Source organism: Salmo trutta, chromosome 38 (assembly GCF_901001165.1).
Source record: "Salmo trutta chromosome 38, fSalTru1.1, whole genome shotgun sequence".
NCBI lineage: Eukaryota > Metazoa > Chordata > Actinopteri > Salmoniformes > Salmonidae > Salmo > Salmo trutta.
This window is the reverse complement of record NC_042994.1, coordinates 23249542-23266451: the sequence shown is the minus strand read 5'-3', so window position 1 is coordinate 23266451 and position 16910 is coordinate 23249542. Positions and strand designations below refer to the sequence as shown.

At 45.2% G+C, this 16910-nt stretch overlaps 1 protein-coding gene across 1 annotated transcript in view; it reads left to right on the top strand.

Moving 5' to 3' along the window:
• Positions 1-2828: 2828 nt before the first annotated feature.
• LOC115178319 (adhesion G protein-coupled receptor E1) overlaps positions 2829-16910 on the top strand; it is a 99286-nt gene continuing 85204 nt past the window's right edge. The window contains exon 1 of the mRNA XM_029739456.1: positions 2829-3106. Coding sequence (XP_029595316.1) covers positions 3076-3106 — 31 coding nt within the window. The 5' untranslated portion in view covers positions 2829-3075. The remainder of the gene's footprint in view (positions 3107-16910) is intronic.

The following is a 16910-nucleotide window of genomic DNA, read 5'->3' as shown; positions in this document are numbered from 1 at the left end:
CCATCTAATATCAATAATACTATTGTCAATAATCCCTTACCTTTGATTATCTTCATCCATTGGCACTTCCAGGAATCGCAGGTCCACAACAAATGTGGTTTCTTTTGACAAAGTTCAGAATTTATGTCCAAATAACTCCAAGTTGTTCCATGTTGTTAGCGCTTCGGTAGGCTACTCAAAAGTAGTGCGGGGGGGGGAGTCGCGACGAAAAGTAAAAAACAAAAATCTATTTACGTTCGTTCAAATATGTCAAACGTTGTTTAGCATCAATCTTTAGGGCCATTTTTAACGTGAAACATCAGTAATGTTTCAACCCGACCTCTCCTGTGTCTTGAAAAACGTTTTTGAAAAATGTCTCGCCTCACATGAACTCACATGAATGCGCAGGTGCGCACAATAATGAAGTGAAGACATCCCAGGGACGTCAACTTCTCTTCCTTGTCATCCGGTCGCTGTTCATCATAGACGCTTCAAACAACTTTATAAAGATCGTTGACATCTAGTGGAAGCCGTAGGAAGTGCGAAATGAATCCTTTGTCCCTGTGTGATCTATTAGCAATGACTCGAAAAATAGTACAGCCACAAAATTCTCATTTCATGGTTGTATTTTTCTCAGGTTTTTGCCTGCCAAATGAGTTTTGTTATACTTACAGACACCATTCAAACAGTTTTAGAAAATTCAGAGTGTTTTCTATCCAACTCTGTTAATAATATGCATATCCTAGCTTCTGAGTTGGTGTAGGAGGCAGTTAAAAATGGGCACATATTTTTTTTTTATTCTCAATACTGCCCCGTATCCCCAACAGGTTTTAATGGAATTTTAAACCCCAAATCTTTTCTGCATGAAGAAACAACCTGTCATTCATCACAAACTTTGTGAATATCTGGGTTTTCCCTCTTCTCAATGCAGAAAGACTGCATTTTATCAGTGGACACCACACGTTTTTATTACAACATAATTGTCATAATAGTTATTTTTACTAAAGTAGAGGTTTATTATTATTATTATTGCTGAAGGTACTGCATAGGTGTAAACATAACTTTTTTAGCAAAAGATAGCACTTGTATAGCCTAAGAATGTACCTCTGAATGGAACCAGTTGCTCATCCATTGTTACTTCAAGCCCAGGGTTGTAGAGGTATGACAGACACTTCACCCACTTCTCCCAGACCTCTCTTATGGCCACCAGTTTGTCTCTCACATGTCTTGCAGGTCTTGACTCATGGTTATCAAATTGTAGCATTCTTGAGAGAGTGTGAAAGACTCAGGAAAGAGTGAAAGTGGCATCGTGGCACGGAAAATCACCCTTCCACCCTCTGCAACCCAGAGACTACATGTAGCCTCGCCTTGGAACCTACTGTGGTTTTGCATTTAAAAGTTGCGATTTTACACCGCGGGACTTAGAGGTACCCAGCGTCACGGCTTCATTGCTCCAGACCACCACAAGGGTGAGTCAGAGCACTCAATATGATTTTGGGTCCCAAGGTTTTTACATGACCAATCATATCGAGTGGTTCCAATGACAAATTTGACGCAAGCCACCCGTCCCTGGGTGAAGATGGCTGACAAACCATTATGGTGGAACCAAATGTAAGTACTTATAATGTCATAACGACTCAAGCAAAACATTTACAATTGAGAGGAATATGTTAGTTAATGTAGAGACAAACGTTTGTGCATATTGTTTTGTCATAAATTTAATCTACAAAAATCGATATTTAGCAAGTTATCTGACTAGCTAACCTTAGCCAGCTAGCTAGCCAGAAAACCAGGCTGTTGTCTTGCGAAACAGTGGATGTAAAGACACTAGCTAGCTAAAGCATTTACTGCAAGTTGAATGTACAATTGTGTAAGCTTGTCTTGCAATGCAGCTGAAGTAACATAGGTAGCTAACTATTTACTTGCTTATTGTGTAGTGGAGGATAAAAATAACTGTATGACTATGGATGTGTAGCTAGCTACAGTACGTAGCTGATCTGTGTATGGACCCTAAAACGTTTGGTATGAATATTAGTTCAGAACCTATCTCTGAACCTCAGCTATCATAGTTGTTGTATCAACTTCAAGTCTGAATTGCATTAATGAGGCCTAAGGATAGAGTAGAATATAATAACTTTATTGTGCCAAGGATGCAAGTCCTATATACATGTATGTAGTTATTACCAAGCATGAGATCCCCACATTGTAGTCTGTACATTGCTCTGAGACTTCCTTTGACCATTCTAAAGCCTGCATGGGGCATCCTTGCCTTGATGACACTAACTTTCTGGTCTAACTCTTCATCTGACATATCAGAATAGCATTCCCTGACAGACATATTGTGTTATTTCGTCCTTCTGTAAAAAAGCTTACCGTTACACTGTCATGAAATATGATTATATATCAACTATGAAACAAATGACATGGACTGCTTATGAGTTGCCATTAAAGAAAGTTAGATTAATTGAACTGAAAATGGTGAGAACAGGCGTTCGTAGCTAAATGCTTTTGGTTAGCTTGAGAATAATAATTGCATGATTTATCCTTCTACGGGATGTATGTATGTAATATAGTAGAATGTTATGAGCTGACACTGAATCGTAGGAGCTAACTGCTAGCTATGTGAAAATAAAAAAAAGTCCAGTGTGCGCTCTGAGAGCGAAACGGTCTGAATTTACAAACTGACAATATGACTACGCTCTGAATTTATGAGCGTCACATTGTACAGCGCCATATTTTCTGTTCCAAATATACACTTATCAGAAGATGTGGAGAGAAAGAGAAGGGGACGGAGAGGAAGGGAAGAGAGAGGGGGGAGTGTGAAACAGAGAGAAAGGGAAGCACTCTAACAGAAAGAGGAAGAGAGAGCAGAGAGAGGAGAGCAAAACTGTTTTTGTTGCTCACACCGTGAGAATATTTTATTTATTTTCTCACCACTTATCATAGGGAATAAAAACCTTGTTAAACTGGGATTTTCTTCAATCTGAATTCAACTGTGAAACAGATTTAATCTCAGACTGATTCTTCTTGTGGGACTAGTTTTATTAGGATCCTACTAGTTGTCTGGTGTGGATATAATACCAGTCTGTCTTTGAGATGGGGTCCAGAACTCTTCTACTTATTCTGGGTGAGTCTAACCTTGTATATCTTTGTAACTTGACTATCTGTGTGTTTGTGCGTATGTGTGTGTGTTTTGTGTGTGTGTGTGTGTGTGTGTGTGTGTGTGTGTGTGTGTGTGTGTGTGTGTGTGTGTGTGTGTGTGTGTCTGTGTGTGTGTGTCTGTGTGTGTGTGTGTTTGTGTGAGAGAGTGACAAAATGAGAGAGGTGTTATTTCATAATTCACAGTCAGTTATAGTTGAATTGCTACACGTACTGGACTGGACTGGGCTGACGCACTGGAGGCCTGGTGCGTGGGGCTTGTACTGGAGGTACCAGACTGGAGACACGCACCCCAAGGCTAGTGCGAGGAGCGGGAACTGGATACACCGGGCCATGAACAAGCACTGGAGTTCTGGAGCGCACAGCCTGCACAACCCGTCCTGGCTGGGTGGTAACAGTAGCCCTGCACGAGCGGAATGCTGGCACAGGGCGAACTGGGCTGTGCAGAGGCCTGATGGCTGCCGTGCGTAGAGCAGGCGCAGCGTAGCCTGGGCCTAGGAGACGCACTGGTGGCCAGATGTGCTGCGCAGACATACTCCTACCTGGCTGGATGCCCACTCTAGCACGGCACTTGCGAGGGGCTGGGATTGCTCGCACCGGACTTTGCGTGCGCATGGGCGAGATCGTGCGCACTTCCGCATAGACCGGCGTTCTCATGATCCGCTGCTCCCCATATGAAGCACGGGGAGTAGGCTTAGGTCTATTATCTGACCTAGCTACTCTTCCCGTGTGCCCCCCCCAAAAAAATTATTGGGGCTGCCTCTCACACTTGCCAATCTGCGCGTATAATGCCTCGTAATGACTCCGCTCCGCCTTAGCTGCCTCCAGCTCCTCCTTAGGTCGCCGGTACTCCCCAGCCTGGTGCCAAGGTCCTGCCCCGTCCAAAATTTCCTCCCATGTCCATGAATCCAAAGAGCTCTGCTGCTCCTTCCTCCGCTGCTCGGTCCGTTGGTGGTGGGTAGTTCTGTCACGCTCGCCGTAGGAATTGGACCAAAACGCAGCGGGAATGTGAATGCTCATCTTCTTCTTTTATTTAGAAGGAACGTGATACAAAAACAAAATAACAAACAATGACGACGAAGACAGTCCTGTCAGTGTCACGATTGTCGTCGAAGGAGGACCAAGGCGCAGCGGGATTGTGGACACTCATGTTTATTACTGATAAAAACATGTAAAGTATCCACTTGAGAAAAAACAAAACAACAAACAATACTCACAATGTGACGTGTGGCAGGCTAAACCAAACAAAGCAGTGCTCACAACAATTCCCCACAAACACACAGACAAACACACCCAACTAATATAGGACTTCCAATCAAAGGCAACACCACACAGCTGCCTTCAATTGTAAGTCCACCCCAATTACCTCTACATAGAAACACCCAACCTAGACAGAACAAAGAAAACCCAACTTCTTCTGCCACGCCCTGACCAACACTTAACACCTACTCCACCTGCTGGTCAGGATGTGACATTACCCCCCCTAAAGGTGCAGACCCCGAATGCACCTTCAAAAGAAAAAACACAAAACACCCAAAACAACCCGAAAAAACTACAGGGAGGGAAGGGAGGGTGGCTGCCGTCAACGACGGCACTGTGCTACACCCCCCCCTCCCCAACCCACCTATGTTGGAGGCGGCTCAGGTTCTGGCTGTTCCAGGCAGTCTGGGCAGTCCGGCGGCTCGGGGCAGTCCGGCAACTCGGGACAGTCCGGGCAGTCCGGCAACTCGGGACATTCTGGCAGCTCGGGACAGTCTGGGCAGTCTGGCAGCTCGGGACAGTCTGGGCAGTCTGGCAGCTCGGGGCAGTCTGGCAACTCGGGACAGTCTGGGCAGTCTGGCAACTCGGGACAGTCTGGGCAGTCTGGCAACTCGGGACAGTCTGGGCAGTCTGGCCACTCGGGACAGTCTGGGCAGTCTGGCAACTCGGGACAGTCTGGGCAGTCTGGCCACTCGGGACAGTCTGGGCAGTCTGGCCACTCCGGCAGTTCAGGGCAGTCTGGCCACTCCGGCAGTTCAGGGCAGTCTGGCCACTCCGGCAGTTCAGGGCAGTCTGGCCACTCCGGCAGTTCAGGGCAGTCTGGCCACTCCGGCAGTTCAGGGCAGTCTGGCCACTCCGGCAGTTCAGCGCAGTCTGGCCACTCCGGCAGTTCAGCGCAGTCTGGCCACTCCGGCAGTTCAGCGCAGTCTGGCCACTCCGGCAGTTCAGCGCAGTCTGACCTCTCTGGCGACTGTTGACTGGCGGGCAGCTCTGACGACTGTTGACTGGCGGGCAGCTCTGACGACTGTTGACTGGCGGGCAGCTCTGACGACTGTTGACTGGCGGGCAGCTCTGACGACTGTTGACTGGCGGGCAGCTCTGACGACTGTTGACTGGCGGGCAGCTCTGGTGATGGTTGACTGGCGGGCAGCTCTGACGACTGTTGACTGGCGGGCAGCTCTGACGACTGTTGACTGGCGGGCAGCTCTGACGACTGTTGACTGGCGGGCAGCTCTGACGACTCTTGACTGGCGGGCAGCTCTGACGACTGTTGACTAGCGGGCAGCTCTGACGACTGTTGACTGGCGGGCAGCTCTGGCGACTGTTGACTGGCGGGCAGCTCCGTCACACAGCCCTTGTGCCCCCCCCTAAAAAATTATTGGGGGTGCCTCTCGGTCTCCCAGTCCTTGCCATCCTTCTTCCGCTGCTTGGTCCTGTGTTGGTGGGGAATTCTCTCACGATTGTCGTCGAAGGAGGACCAAGGCGCAGCGGGATTGTGGACACTCATGTTTATTACTGATAAAAACATGTAAAGTATCCACTTGAGATAAAACAAAACAACAAAAAATACTCACAATGTGACGTGTGGCAGGCTAAACCAAACAAAGCAGTGCTCACAACAATTCCCCACAAACACACAGACAAACACACCCAACTAATATAGGACTTCCAATCAAAGGCAACACCACACAGCTGCCTTCAATTGTAAGTCCACCCCAATTACCTCTACATAGAAACACCCAACCTAGACAGAACAAAGAAAACCCAACTTCTTCTGCCACGCCCTGACCAACACTTAACACCTACTCCACCTGCTGGTCAGGACGTGACAGTCAGGCTCAACGCTAAACACGGAACAACAACCCACAAATCCCATGGAAAAAAACACCCCTATTAAATAGGACCTTCAATTAGAGGCAACGAGGAACAGCTGCCTCCAATTGAAGGTCAACACAATAAACTACACACAGAAATAGAAGACCTAGAAAGAACATAGAAATATACTAACATAGAACATTACCCAACAAACCCCGAAACACACTAAACAAACACCCCCTGCCACGCCCTGCCCAAACAACAATAACAAACAACCCCTTTAACGGGTCAGGACGTGACAATTGCACACTCCCTCAAAACTTGTAATGATCATAGCTTTCAACTTGATTTGCATATATCTCTTTTCCATTTTAATTCAATTATACCTTCCGGTAACCTGCCTCACCCAATGTGATACAGAACCGCTATTATTTTAAATTTTTAGACCTTATAGCAAGAACCACCTAGCCATCAGAAGCTAACCAGCTAATTTAGCTACAAGCTATTTAGTCATTGTTAGCCACTGCTAGCGGCCTTTACCTTCTGCACAGATACCAGCCCTTTTTTTACCCTGGATAATACTCGCCAGCCTACCAGTATCGGACTGTCTCTCCACTACAACGCCGGATTGCTGCCGTAATCCCTGGACCATTACTCCTGATCTTCACAGCTAGCTAGCACCCACCGAGTTACCTAGTACCGAAGCTATCCCTGAGGCCCACCTCCCGGCCTACTCAGTTGTTCACCCGAACTCCACCCAAACACGGCTAGCACCCACTACTCCACCGGATCCTTGCCGTAAGCTCTGGACCTTGGCACTGGATCACCGCTGCTACCGTGTGGCTATAGTGGCTAACGCCCCTGACCCGAAGCTAGCACCAGTTAGCCGTGAGCCAGGCGCATCTCCCGGCTAGCAAACTAAATTACTACAACTACAATACCTCTTTCGCCATCTGGCTTGGATCATTTGTCGACACAGTGCCCAGCCGCACCACCACGACTGGTCTGCAGACGAATACTCCATCCGCTGTGCCTTCAACCGGCCTCCGTCAGATGCCGAAGCAGACGCTTCTACTAGCCCAGGGCTACTAACTTTAAATGCTGTGTAGCCCGCGTGCTAGCGTAGTAGCGACTACTACGCGGCTTCCCTGTTCCATCTATCGCTGCCCCCTGGACCCTATGATCACTTGGCTACATAGCTGATGCCTGCTGGACTGTCCATTAATCACGGTACTCCACTCCATTCTGTTTATTTTTTGTTTATCTGTCGGCCCCAGCCGCGAACTCAGGCTGTGTGTGTAGTGAACCAACCCTCTCTGCCAAGTCATCGCCATTTTACCTGTTGTTGTTGTTTTAGCTGATCAGCTGTTGTCTCACCCGTTGTTGTCTAGCTAGCTCTCCCAATTAACACCTGTGATTACTTTATGCCCCGCTGTATCTCTCTCAAATGTTGATATGCCTTGTATACTGTTGTTTAGGTTAGTTATCATTGTTTTAGTTTACAATGGAGCCCCTAGTTCCACTCATCATACCTCTGTTACCTCCTTTGTCCCACCTCCCACACATGCGATGACCTCACCCATTATAACCAGCATGTCCAGAGATACAACCTCTCTTATCATCACTCAGTGCCTGGGCTTACCTCCGCTGTACCCGCACCCCACCAAACCCCTGTCTGCACATTATGCCCTGAATCTATTCTACCACGGCCAGAAATCTGCTCCTTTTATTCTTTGTCCCCAACGCTCTAGGCGACCAGTTTTGATAGCCTTTAGCCGTACCCTCATCCTACTCCTCCTCTGTTCCTCGGGTGATGTGGAGGTAAACCCAGGCCCTGCGTGTCCCCAGGCACCCTCATTTGTTGACTTCTGTGATCGAAAAAGCCTTGGTTTCATGCATGTCAACATCAGAAGCCTCCTCCCGAAGTTTGTTTTACTCACTGCTTTAGCACACTCCGCCAACCCTGATGTCCTTGCCATGTCTGAATCCTGGCTTAGGAAGGCCACCAAAAATTCTGAGATTTCCATACCCAACTACAACATTTTCCGTCAAGATAGAACTGCAGAGATAGCCTGCAAAGTTCTGTCATACTTTCCAGGTCTATTCCCAAACAGTTCTATACCCAAACACTTCTAATCTTAAAAATGAATCTCTCCAGAAATAAGTCTCTCACTGTTGCCACCTGCTATTGACCCCCCTCCGCTCCCAGCTGTGCCCTGGACACCATTTGTGAATTGATCGCCCCCCATCTAGCCTCAGAGTTCGTTCTGTTAGGTGACCTAAACTGGGATATGCTTAACACCCCGGCAGTCCTACAATTTAAGCTAGATGCCCTCAATCTCACACAAATCATCAAGGATCCCACCAGGTACAACCCTAAATCCGTAAACATGGACACCCTCATAGACGTTATCCTGACCAACTTGCCCTCCAAATACCCCTCCGCTGTTTTCAATCAGGATCTCAGCGATCACTGCCTCATTGCCTGTGTCCGCTATGGGTCCGCGGTCAAACGACCACCCCTCATTACTGTCAAACACTCCCTAAAACACTTGTGCAAGCAGGCCTTTCTAATCGACCTGGCCCGGGTATCCTGGAAGGATATTGACCTCACCCCGTCAGTCGAGGATGCCTGGTCATTCTTTAAAAGTAATTTCCTCACCATCTTAGATAAGCATGCCCCGTTCAAAACATTTAGAACTAAGAACAGATATAGCCCTTGGTTCACTCCAGACCTGACTGCCCTTGACAAGCACAAACATCCTGTGGCGGACTGCAATAGCATCGAATAGTCCCCGCGATATGCAACTGTTCAGGGAAGTCAGGAACCAATACACGCAGTCAGTCAGGAAAGCAAAGGCTAGCTTTTTCAAGCAGAAATTTGCATCCTGTAGCTCTAACTCCAAAAAGTTTTGGGACACTGTAAAGTCCATGGAGAACAAGAGCACCTCCTCCCAGCTGCCCACTGCACTGAGGCTAGGTAACACGGTCACAACTGATAAATCCATGATAACCGAAAATTTCAACAAGCATTTCTCAACGGCTGGCCATGCCTTTCTCCTGGCTACCCTAACCCTGGCCAACAGCTCCGCCCCCCCCCCCCCCCCGCAGCTACTTGCCCAAGCCTCCCCAGCTTCTCCTTCACCCAAATCCAGATAGCAGATGTTCTGAAAGAGCTGCAAAACCTGGACCCGTACAAATCAGCTGGGCTAGACAATCTGGACCCTCTCTTTCTAAAACTATCTGCTGCCATTGTTGCAGCCCCTTTTACCAGTCTGTTCAACCTCTCTTTCGTATCATCCGAGATCCCTAAAGATTGGAAAGCTGCCACGGTCATCCCCCTCTTCGAAAGGGGTAACACCCTAGACCCCAACTGTTACAGACCTATTTCCATCCTGCCCTGCCTATCCAAAGTCTTTGAAAGCAAAGTTAATAAACAGATCACTGACCATTTCGAATCCCACCGTACCTTCTCCGCTGTGCAATCTGATTTCCGAGCCGGTCACGGGTCCACCTCAGCCACGCTCAAGGTACTAAATGATATCATAACTGACATCCGTCTTCATCGACCTGGCCAAGGCTTTCGACTCTGTCAATCACCGTATTCTTATTGGCAGACTCAATAGCCTTGGTTTTTCTAACGACTGCCTCGCCTGGTTCACCAACTACTTTGCAGACAGAGTTCAGTGTGTCAAATCGGAGGGCATGTTGTCCGGAACTCTGGCAGTCTCTATTGGGGTACCACAGGGTTCAATTCCCGGGCCGACTCTTTTCTCTGTATATATTAATGATGTCGCTCTTGCTGCGGGAGATTCCTTGATCCACCTCTACGCAGACGACACCAGTCTGTATACTTCTGGCCCTTCCTTGGACACTGTGTTAACTAACCTCCAAACGAGCTTCAATGCCGTACAACACTACTTCTGTGGCCTCCAACTGTTCTTAAATGCTAGTAAAACCAAATGCATGCTTTTCAACCTTTCGCTGCCCGCACCCGCCCGCCCGACTAGCATCACCACCCTGGACGGTTCCGACCTAGAAGATGTGGACAACTACAAATACCTAGGTGTCTGGTTAGACTGTAAACTCTCCTTCCAGACTCATATTAAACATCTCCAATCCAAAATCAAATCTAGAATCGGCTTTCTATTTCGCAACAAAGCCTCCTTCACTCACGCCGCCAAACTTACCCTAGTAAAACTGACTATCCTACCGATCCTTGACTTCGGCGATGTCATCTACAAAATAGCTTCCAATACTCTACTCAGCAAACCGGATGCAGACTATCACAGTGCCATCCGTTTTGTTACCAAATCACCTTATACCACCCACCACTGCGACCTGTATGCTCTAGTCGGCTGGCACTCGCTACATATTCGTCGCCAGACCCACTGGCTCCAGGTCATCTATAAGTCTATGCTAGGTAAAGCTCCACCTTATCTCAGTTCACTGGTCATGATAACAACACCCACCCGTAGCACACGTTCCAGCAGGTGTATCTCACTGATCATCCCCAAAGCCAACAACTCATTAGGCCGCCTTTCCTTCCAGTTCTCTGCAGCCAGTGACTGGAACGAATTGCAAAAATCACTGAAGTTGGAGACTTTTATTTCCCTCACCAACTTTAAACATCAGCTATCTGAGTAGCGAACCGATCGCTGCAGCTGTACATAGTCCATCTGTAAATTGCCCACCCAATCTACCTACCTCATCCCCATACTGTTTTTATTTTATTTACTTTTCTTCTCTTTTGCACACCAGTATCTCTACATGCACATCATCATCTGCTCATTTATCACTCCAGTGTTAATCTGCTAAATTGTAATTATTCGCTCATATGGCCTATTTATTGCCTACCTCCTCATGCCTTTTGCACACACTGTATATAGACTTTCTTTTTCTTTTTCTTTTTCTACTGTATCATTGACTTGTTTATTGTGTTATTGGCTTGTTTATTGTTTACTCCATTTGTAACTCTGTGTTGTTGTCTGTGTCACACTGCTTTGCTTTATCTTGGCCAGGTCGCAGTTTTAAATGAGAACTTGTTCTTAACTTGCCTACCTGGTTAAATAAAGGTGAACAAAAAAAAATTCAGGTAGTTATGTTATGGATGTAGTACTATGTTCAGGTAGTTATGTTATGGATGTTATGGATGTAGTACTATGTTCAGGTAGTTCAAATACTACCCGATATCATTGCAAATAGTTAATCTGGGCTTGATTGAGCTTGCCTAACATAATTGAACCAATAGAATAGTAGCTACAGTACAAACCCTGCCCATACGACACTTCAGACAGGCTAGAAATGAATGGCCCTGAAATGTTTTAAAAAGTATTTGATATGTATTTGATATGAGTATGGAGGGGGGGGTAGAGCGAGAGGGAGGAGGGGGAGAGAGATGGTGTGTGTGTGTGAGAGAGGGGGGGGACAGAGAGCTACCGACAAAAACATGAGAATGAAATATACATAGAATGAGGGGAAGGGAATACCTACACTCTTAGAAAACAGGCTTCCAAAAGGGTTCTTTGGCTGTCCCCATAGATTTTTTTTGTTTTGTTTAATGTAGAACTCTTTTGGGTTCTATGTAGAACCCTCTGCGGTAAGGGTTTTTACATGGAACCCAAAATAGTTCTACATGGAACCAAAAAGGGTTCTCCTATGGGGACAGTCGAAGAACCCTTTTTGGTTCTAGATAGCACCTTTTTTTCTAAGAGCCAGTTGCACAACAATGCATTCAACAGAAATGTGTCTTCCGTGTTTAACTCAACCCCTATGAATCAGAGAGGTGCAGGGAACTGCCTTAATCTACATCCACGTCTCAGGGAGGGACAGAGAGGGTGGTAAAGAGTAAGAAAGAGATAGAGAGAGGGGGTCAAGAAAGAGGAAAAAGGAGAGACAGACCAACAGAAAAAAATGTAGAGTGAGAGAAAGAGAGAAGAAGAAATGAGGAAGAGAGAGATGAACTCTGACACAGTGTCTATTGTTGAAGGGAGGTAGTCTATATCACTTCATATAGACCCTCTGTGTGTGTGTGTGTGTGTGTGTGTGTGTGTGTGTGTGTGTGTGTGTGTGTGTGTGTGTGTCATAAAGACCTTCAGTGTGTGTGAGGCCTGCTGTCTGACTGAAATTGTCAGTCATGATCTCACCCTCACAAACACACACATACACGCACACACACCACAGGAAACAAAGCTGCCAGATGACAAACACAGCTTTTTGTAAAGCCATACAGTGCCTTCAGAAAGTAATCACACCACTTGACTTTTTCCACGTTTAATGTTTGTTGTGTTACAGCCTGCATTTAACATGGATTACATGTAGAGGTTGTGTCACTTATCTACACACAATATACATAACGTCAAAGAGGAATTTTGCTTGTAGATCATTTTCGAAAATAATAAAAAAATGAAAAGTCATTAAGTATTCAACCCCTTTGTTATGTCAAGCCTACATAAGTTCAGGAGTAAAAATGTGCTTAACTGTCACGTCCTGACCAGTATAAGGGTTAATTGTTATGGTAGTTTGGTCAGGACGTGGCAGAGGGTATTTGTTTTATGTGTTTCGGGGTGGTGTTTTTGTAGAAGGGCGTTTGATTTATTATTTCCGGGTTTTGGTTTATGTTCTAGGTTTATGTATTTCTATGTTTAGTCTAGTGAGTGTATTTCTATGTTAGGTTAATGGGGGTTTGGGACTCTCAATTGGAGGCAGGTGCTTCCTCGTTGCCTCTGATTGAGAGTCCTATATATGGGTAATTGTTTGGTGTAGGTTTTGTGGGAGATTGTTTCTTGTCTAGCGTGTGTGAGCAAGAGAAGACTGTTCGTTGATCGTGAGTTCGTTTTGTTATTTTGGTGTTCATTTTGAGTCTAATAAAAGTTCAAGATGAGCAACCACATACCTGCTGCATTTTGGTCCTCCTTTCCCAACGACAACCGTGACATTAACAAGTCACATAGTAAGTTGCATGGAATCATTCTGTGTTCAGTGATAAACATAAATTATCATGATGATGTGGCTGGAGACACTTTTCTTCTTAAAAGTCCAAAATCTTGACAACTTTACTGCTGACATGCAAAACATAATGAAACAAATACCAAAATATAGTTTTTGAATGATATTCCCCTTTACGTTTAGTAACCAAGATATAATATCCCTGTCTTCTGTACTATACTTCAGTTTAGTAACCTAGCTATAATATCTCTGTCTTCTCTACTATACTTCAGTTTAGTAACCTAGCTTTAATATCTCTACTAGTACTACTTCTATACCACTACTACTACTACTACTTCTATACTCCTGACTACTCACTACTAATTCTACACTTACTACCACTACTATCACTACTACTACTCCCACTAATAATAATAGTAATAACACAGCCCTCTTTAAGCTAACCCTTATTCATGACTCCAATTCAATTGCATTACATTGATCTATTGGACTTCCCCTTTAGCTGAAACATGCATCCTGTATGCAACAAGACACTAAAGTACTACTGCAAAAAAACCTTTTAGAGATTTACCCAAGAACTCTCACAGCTGTAATCACTGCAAAATGTGTTTCCAACTTGTATTGACCCATGTATTGACCCATGTATTGACCCATGTATTGACCCATGTATTGACCCATGTATTGACCCATGTATTGACCCATGTATTGACCTATGTATTGACCCATGTATTGACCCATGTATTGACACATGTATTGACCCATGTATTGACCCATGTATTGACCCTTGTATTGACCCATGTATTGACCCATGTATTGACCCATGTATTGACCCATGTATTGACCCATGTATTGACCCATGTATTGACCCTTGTATTGGCCCATGTATTGACCCATGTATTGACCCATGTATTGACCCTTGTATTGACCCATGTATTGACCCATGTATTGACCCTTGTATTGGCCCATGTATTGACCCATGTATTGACCCATGTATTGACCCATGTATTGACTTACCTTATCAATGTATATTAGTGGTTTTTTATCAATTAATATTTGTTTTATTGAATTTTCTTCCACTTTGATATTACAGAGTATTTTGTGTAGATTGTTTATTTATTTTTGTCCATTTTAATCCCACTTTGTAGCACAATAAAATGTGAAGAAATCAAAAAGGGGTGAATACTCATGAGTATTAACCAGAGGTGACAATATCTCTCTAAATACAGTATATCAGAATATTGTGACGACCCTCCCACTCTGTCTGCCGTATTTTCTCTCTTTGCTCTTGTTTCCTTATTAGGATGCCGGTGGGCGGAGTTGGGAGGGTCGTCAGCTACATGGGAAACACCTGGGCCCGGGTGTGTCCCAGGATAAAGAGACCTCTTCCACAGTCATTGGGGAGACTCTCTCCATGCAGACACCTTGTTGTTTTTGGTTGTTTGCTTTGGCACCCTTCAACACCCTGCATTATTACATTTATGCATGCATGCATGCATGCATGCATGCATGCATGCATGCATGCAAGCAAGCAAGCACTCACTTACTTACTTACGCTACTGATTGCTCACACCATTGCTAATTACTTAGTTTACTTTAGTTAATGCACTGTAGCCCGTGTTGCTAACGTGTTGCTAACGCTAGGAGTTGGCCTGATTCTGACCGCACTTTAATGTTGCAATGTGTGCTGACTGGTAAAGCGCAGGAAGCATATTCAGCTCTTAGTGTAGCCGACAGTGTCAGTTATGACAAGGTTAAAATGGCTGTGTTACAGATTTACGAATTGGTCCCTGAGGCTTACCGCTAACGATTTAGAACTTTAAAAAGGGATGATAAGCAGACTCATGTTGAGTTTGCACGAGAATTATCTTCAGTTTAATCGCTGGTGTTCTGCCTCTGCAGTTATGACTTTCCAAGGGCTGTGTGAGCTGATTATGTTAGAGTAATTTAAGGACACAATCCCTGATCGTATAGCGACGTACATTAACGAGTGAAAAGTAAAGACTGTCGCTGAAGCTGCGGTTTTGGCGGACTAATATGTTTTGACTCACAAAACTGTTTTTGCAGAACCCTGTAATCGGAGTGAGTGGAGGCGTTCGGAGAGATTTGGGCCTCGCTCACCGAGATACTCTGGTTCACGGGCAGAGTTTTATTCAACTAGGGTTGAGCCTGACTCCCGTGGTAAAACTGACTTGGGTCAAGTGTCACTACTGTCTAGGCTCAGGTCATTGGAAAAATGAATGTCCGGTTCTTAGGTCTAAGGATAAATTCACTACAAGTGCTTTTGTTAAATCTAAGCCTACGGCGTTAGCTGCACCTGTTCCACAGCAGTTCACTCCTGACACATTGTCTCATGCCCAGGGGCAGGTGAAAGTCCATATTGATCCAGACTATTTACCTTTCATTACAGAGGGTTTTGTGTCTCTGTTAGGAAGTAAGAACCTAGTGCCAGTGAAGATCCTAAGAGACACAGGTGCCTCTGAATCATTTGTGTTGGAATCTGTTACCGTTCTCTGCTGAGACTGATTCGGGGAATAGTGTTCTAATTAGGGGAATAGGTTTGACCACTCTGTCAGTTACATTGCATAGACTAATGTTGGATTGTGGACTGGTGAAAGGTGAGGTTGTTGTGGGGGTGCGTCCTTCATTACCTATTGAGGGTATCGACGTTATCCTTGGGAAAAACTTGGCTGGTGAGCGTGTGGCCTGTCGTGTTTCCATCTCTAGTGTTTCCAATAAGCCGTCAATTGTAGGGATTCCTGATGAGAGCGCGCAGAGTTTCCCAGAGGTGTTCTCTGCGTGTGCAGTGACGCGTTCTATGATTCATGGCGAACTGGTCACTGCGCCGATAAATGAGAACACCACAAAGAAGTCTGTCACTGTTTTCCCTGTTATCCCGTTATCTGTATCCCACTCCGATCTGATCGATGAGTTGGGAGATGTCGCACATGGCTATTTTCTCCAAGAGGATGTTCTGATGAGAAAATGGGTGTCTCATGTAGTTTGGGGGGAGGCGATTAGTCAGGTTGTGGTACCAGTTAAGCTTCGTGAGTTAGTTTTGACAACTTCTCACAACGACGTTGCTGGACATATGGGTGTGAGGAAAACCTACAATCGCATATTAAGAAATGTCTTTTGGCCTAGATTGAAGAGAGATGTTTCTGATTTCATCAAAACTTGTCACACCTGTCAGTTAACTGGTAAACCTAATCAAGCTATTAAGCTGGTACCACTGTTTCCTATTCCTGTACTCAGCCAACCTTTTGAGTACCTGATAATTGATTGTGTTGGTCCTCTGCCTCGTTCTAAAAAGGGTAGTAATTATGAAAAAACCAAACCACAGCTAAATGCAGCACTAACCTTTGATCTTCATTAGATGACACTCCTAGGACATTATGTTATACAATACATGCATGTTTTCTTCAATCAAGTTCATATTTGTATCAAAAACCAGCTTTTTACATTAGCATGTGATGTTCAGAACTAGCATACCCACCCAAAACTTCCGGTGAATTTACTAAATTACTCATGATAAACGTTGACAGAATACATAACAATTATTTTAAGAATTATAGATACAGACCTCCTCTATGCAACCGCTATGTCAGATTTTAAAATAGCTTTTCGGCAAAAGCACATTTTGTGTGACGACCCTACCACTCTGTCTGCTGTATTTTCTCTCTTGGCTCTTGTTTCTTATTAGGATGCCAAGGGGGGGAAGTTGGGAGGGTCGTCAACTACATGGGAAACAC